This window comes from Zingiber officinale, chromosome 1B, assembly GCF_018446385.1.
Source record: "Zingiber officinale cultivar Zhangliang chromosome 1B, Zo_v1.1, whole genome shotgun sequence".
Classification (NCBI taxonomy): Eukaryota; Viridiplantae; Streptophyta; class Magnoliopsida; order Zingiberales; family Zingiberaceae; genus Zingiber; species Zingiber officinale.
The window spans coordinates 141,863,663-141,869,223 of NC_055986.1; the positions used below are offsets into that span (position 1 = coordinate 141,863,663).

The window sequence follows — 5,561 nt, forward strand, 5'->3', positions numbered from 1 at the left end:
TAATCAGGATGAACTTCTAAGCACCGTACGTGCATATCTCTGCGTGCCATAGTATGGATCAACTCTTTTCATTGCGGATATAAAAACTAAAAAGCCCTCATGGAAACGACAATAAAATTAATTCAATTTCTAGTTTTATTATAATTCTCTCTGCCATCGAAGTCAAATAGTAGTAATGTGGCATCGACATGCTGTATGTCCAATCCATTTGGCATATGGTAACTTGCCAAAAAAAAATAAGTAATTACAAACTGCAATTATTAACTTGAACATGATCAAGAATAGAGAGAAGGCAAGATGTGGTCAACGTTATCTAGATATGGCTTCATGTTGTCCCCAAAACGCATGGGCCAACTCTCGACCACCCAAGAATCCAACCCTATCTGCTCTGCAAAAGCCAAACCATGTTCCTCTACACTATTTTAGCCAGTCAATTGTTTTCCAATATAAACAACTTTGCCTCCTTTTCTGCACAAGGATTGCCTTCTCCTCCCTCCATCGTTCTCACTTGCAGGCTCACTGCCCAACCCTGCTTCTCTCTCTGGTAAGCATGCCTCCTCTCACTACTGCAACCATTTCATTAGCTATGCAGTTTATGTTACCGATTTCCGGTTTCTTTTAGCAATTTTATGGCATTCTAATATTGCCTCCTTGTGTTACTGGTTGTACTCATTGTGTGCATGTGAGTAGCATGCATGGTCCAATGACTTTTTCATTGTACTTTTTATCTTAAACCTATTTTTTTCTTTCTGGATTTATTGTGTTTGAAACTCTAGGATAAAACATATCTCGGCAGTTATTTTCTTTTTGGTGTTTATATTCCCTTTTGGGAGTCTTATCTTCTTTTCTTTTCAACCAAGGGAGTATAGTGCAAGGAGAGAAAGAGGAAATTACCGAGTTGACTTTTTGAAGAAACTGGAATCATTGGATTTCTGGATTATGTTTTGTGAGAGGATCCAATTCCAGTGATAGTATTTGATGCTTTGACCATTTCATGTTTCTATTTGGTTATGCTATACAGCCAAACCATATCTGTTTCAAGATTTGACTTTTACTCTATGGAACATCAAGCTATTTCATTTCAAAACATGTGTTTTCATTTACATATATCGGTTTATGTAGTTATTAAGAGAAGATGAAGAACAAGGGCTTCTTTTTTCTAATATGAATAGGATACGCCAAAAGGAAATTACTATAGCATATATTCTGATCAAATATGGGTTTCTGATTTTGATGTTCTTCCCTTGTATTGATTGCTTGTATTGGAAGGTCTGGGAGGGTAGCAGAAAGGCAACATGGCTAAAATGATGGTGTCCCCCATGCAATGCAAAATGGATTTTCCAGGCAAATCATTTCAGGCAGGGTCCATGCTAACATCAAAGATGTGGAATTCTACACTGTTAAATGCTCAAAGACCTAAAACTAGAAGATGCATTTCTGCATTCAAAGTGCTCGCTGTAAAATCTGAAAATGGTGTTGTGCCTAGGTTGGAGTACTTACTTAATCTGGACACAAAACCTTACACTGATAAAATCATCGCTGAATACATCTGGTATGCCACAAGCATCTCTGTTCATAATTTCTGAACCTTATAGAACTAGTCTATAAGATGAAGTAATGTGAGTTTGAAAGAATAATAGAATGCAAAATCTTAGCTCAGTTACTTGTTTTTTCTATTACATCAAGTTTTATTTTAGCACCAAAAAAAATTTGTTAACCTAATGAATAACAGTATGAATTATACCTGCAGTTTAGTCTTGCTTAAAGTTCAATGGAGGATAAGCTCCATATAGTTGTCACTAACTTAAGCCTAATTTAATTTAAAGCACAACTTATTCTATATATGACAGAACTTATTTTGGATACCTGATATTATGTGGATATTGGATGTAATAAAATCTTTCTCAACTTCAACTAGGATCGGAGGAACTGGTATTGACCTCCGAAGCAAATCGAGGGTATGTGTTTTTTAACATCTATTTTGGCTGTTTCTATAAGAGCAATCAAGCTGAGACCTGTAGAAAAATATTTTTCTCATTTTTGTTAACAGTTTTTAAACATGGTCAGACTATATCAAGTCCTGTGGAACACCCATCTGAGTTACCAAAATGGAATTATGATGGATCAAGCACTGGTCAAGCTCCCGGAGAAGATAGTGAAGTTATTCTATAGTAAGATAGATAATGCTTAGTCTTTATGTTTTGTCTCTATCAAGATTGCAAAATGAAAGTTCTCAGTTTCCTTTGTTCTAAGCTATTACTTTTATCAACAGTCCTCAAGCTATTTTTAAGGATCCATTTCGAGGAGGAAACAATATATTGGTTAGTATATTCTGCTGGTACAAATTTTCTGATCTCAAACAAACAAGCAAAAAGTTAAAAAGTTTCGAACTTACACTAATTACTTCTTGAGCATTGACACATGTTTCTTATGAAGGTAATTTGTGATTCATATACTCCAAGTGGAGAGCCTATCCCTACCAACAAGAGACACAGAGCTGCGCAGATATTCAGTGACCAAAAGGTCATTGACGAAGTTCCTTGGTAAGATAAAGCATAGTTGTCTTGAGACCACCAGTTCCTTTTCTTGTGCAGTTGTATAATAGATCCGTCTTGTTTTCAATTTGCCAAACTAAGATGTTTTCTTTATACTACTGTACAATACTTGTAGGTATGGTATCGAGCAAGAGTACACCTTACTTCAAACTAACGTGAAGTGGCCTCTTGGCTGGCCTGTGGGAGGCTATCCTGGCCCTCAGGTAACTTATTTTTCATTTTCCTGGCAACCACTTGAATTATGTCAAGAAGATGAGAATGAAAGGAGGAGCTACACTATCACAATTATTCTAGTTATTCCTTAATTTGCCCATCAAAAGGGGGATAAAAACATGAGAAAAACTGATACATCCTCTATGTTACACTTCTTGGTTTCTAACACATTAATAATCATAGACAATATAATATCGCAGGGGCCTTACTACTGTGCGGTAGGTGCTGATAAGACGTTTGGTCGTGATATCTCAGATGCTCATTACAAGGCATGTCTGTATGCTGGAATCAACATAAGTGGAACTAATGGGGAGGTTATGCCTGGTCAGGTATTGTTTCCTTCTGTTTCTTGAGTGCAATACTGATCTTTATTTCATTCATATGTTGATCTCCTAAAATTTTAACATTACTGAAACACTAATTCTATTAAAATAATATCTTGCTTTCCTCAGTATACTATTTGGTAGATGGTTCCATATTAATGTATGATTTCTCAAATGACAATTGGTATTTTTCAGAAGTTTCACTGTTAGGATCGAAATTGTATCATGGTCTATGATGTTCTTTCTTCAGATATATTTGAGGCTTTCTCAACTTCAATAGATAGATAACGGAAGATGTATTTATGCAGTGGGAGTACCAAGTTGGACCCAGCGTCGGAATTGAAGCAGGGGATCACATATGGGCTTCAAGATACATTCTTGAGGTAATGTTTTTTTCTCTCCCCAATCTCAAAACAGAAGGAAAGATTGAGCAACATTTTATTGTTTTCCTTAATCTTTCATGAAATTTGTATTGTCTATTTATCTTAGAGATCTCTTTTCTATAAAATGCTTGAATATTACATGTGTTGGTGCAAAAACCACAGCTTAATCTCCATTTAGCATCTTGATATTTGTTACTGCTACATATTCAGAAAGGAAGTACTTGTTTGCAACGATGAGATCCTGATCACTCAAGTTATTCGACATCATTTTTGTTTCAATTTTTTCTCAGTTTTTGAACATAAGATATGATGATTACTTACGATCAAGAATTCTAGGTGTTCCAAGTCCTTTTTTTCACTTAATGATTATATTTTTTCCTTATCTAGAGAATTACTGAGCAAGCAGGAGTTGTCCTTACTCTTGATCCAAAACCAATTGAGGTACTTGCATTCTTTGTTCGAAATGCATTACTTTTATGTGCGGATATATCAGAAATAATATTGAGTTGTTCGTAATGCGGTTAGGGTGACTGGAATGGTGCCGGATGCCACACGAATTACAGGTAAGAGGTCCATGTGGAGTTAAGTCTTTTGAAAAAAATTGGATCATAGTTCTTCTTTCCGGCAAATATGCTTTTTGTTAAAATTGTCAATATGTTCATCTGATTGACTTGATTTAGATGCTTGGTAATGCAGCACCAAGAGCATGAGAGAAGAAGGTGGCTTTGAAGTAATAAAGAAGGCAATCCTCAACCTGTCGCTCAGGCACAAGGAGCACATCAGTGCATATGGAGAAGGTAATGAAAGGAGGTTGACCGGGAAACATGAGACGGCGAGCATAAACACCTTTTCCTGGGTACATACTGAAAACTTACTTCACATTTTTCTTTGATTTTGCCTATTTTGAATGCTTAGAATGTTCAGTAAGAACTTTGTAACAGGGAGTCGCGAATCGTGGTTGCTCCATTCGTGTGGGACGCGAAACTGAAAAGCAAGGCAAAGGTTTGTTCTCATTTTTCCATGCCCGGCTTTTCTTTGTCAAGATCATGCATGTCATATAAGTTTGGAAGAAGAGTTCCATCTTCGACTTGGTTTCGAATAATTTCAGGATACTTGGAGGATCGTCGGCCAGCTTCAAACATGGACCCCTATGTGGTGATCTCACTTTTGGCTGAAACTACGATTCTTTGGCAACCCACACTCGAAGCAGAGGCTCGTGCTGCTAAGGAGCTGCAGTTGCAAGTGTGAGTATTCTTAATGGTGAAGGCTCGATCCTCAATATCGCGATATTCATGTATTCAATCAGTCTATTTGGTACTTGTTATTGTCATTGTACAATTTCCACATGAATGGCTTTCTAGCGTTGTGTACTTCTTTAATCTCAGTCCTTTTAACTTGTCAACTGAAGGGCATCCATTGGTTTTGTTTATTCGATATCATAATATTCAGATTCAGCAAAGAATAAGGCCGTGCAATATTTCTCGATCTCTTTCTAAAGAATGTTAAGATCGACGTTGGCGAGGTACGTAGCTTTGCTCGTAGAGGAAGGATTGTAGGATGTGTTGGTGGTAACCACATTTGTCAAGGACAACTATTGTTCCTGTGCAAGAGTTAATAGAGTATTTTTCAAGAGGAAGTACTAAAAGTGCATCAACCGGATGAACTCTATGGGAGAAGATTTTGTTGTAAAAATTTAAGTGGGTGCGCTCGCGTGATATATATATATAGTGCAGGGTTAATATCCTGTACACTCACGGTGGGTGAATGTCTCTCACGCACGGAGGCGTCTCTCATCATTGGAGATGTCCTCGTGCAACGGTGGTTGCCCATCTTAGGTGTGTAGGGTATCACATCTCATTATGGTATGAGCTTCAATGTGTATTGATCGAATTCTTTAATTTTATTTTTATGATGAACCAAAATAAAACAAAACCTTACAATATAAATAGGTTGTAGAATTTGATGAGATAGCAATCATGATAAGAATAAGAGTTTCGTGGAGATAGAATAAAAAAAAGTCTAGTGCTTATCCAATAAACATATAAATATGTACTTTTTTTCAATGAATAAAGCAAGTTGAGTTTTTG

General features: G+C 36.6%; 1 protein-coding gene across 1 annotated transcript; it reads left to right on the plus strand.

Annotated features, from left to right (window-relative positions):
* The first annotated feature begins 391 nt into the window (after nucleotides 1–391).
* Nucleotides 392–4,853, plus strand: LOC121982507 (glutamine synthetase leaf isozyme, chloroplastic-like). Its single transcript, XM_042535630.1, has 14 exons — nucleotides 392–544; nucleotides 1,270–1,552; nucleotides 1,919–1,958; nucleotides 2,068–2,171; nucleotides 2,273–2,321; nucleotides 2,437–2,543; nucleotides 2,671–2,758; nucleotides 2,969–3,097; nucleotides 3,400–3,474; nucleotides 3,862–3,915; nucleotides 4,000–4,037; nucleotides 4,171–4,330; nucleotides 4,416–4,476; nucleotides 4,583–4,853. Exons 2-14 carry the CDS (start codon nucleotides 1,296–1,298, stop codon nucleotides 4,720–4,722), a joined length of 1,302 nt encoding a protein of 433 aa, XP_042391564.1. The 5' UTR covers nucleotides 392–544; nucleotides 1,270–1,295; the 3' UTR covers nucleotides 4,723–4,853.
* The last annotated feature ends 708 nt before the right edge of the window (nucleotides 4,854–5,561 follow it).

Bases quoted from the DNA above. Each gene is read 5' to 3' on its own strand.
- LOC121982507 (XM_042535630.1), top strand. From the start codon at position 1,296: ATGGCTAAAATGATGGTGTCCCCCATGCAATGCAAAATGGATTTTCCA. The intron at 2,172-2,272 runs GTAAGATAGATA...TTTTATCAACAG, and splicing joins GATAGTGAAGTTATTCTATA to TCCTCAAGCTATTTTTAAGG. The intron at 3,916-3,999 runs GTACTTGCATTC...TAATGCGGTTAG, and splicing joins TTGATCCAAAACCAATTGAG to GGTGACTGGAATGGTGCCGG.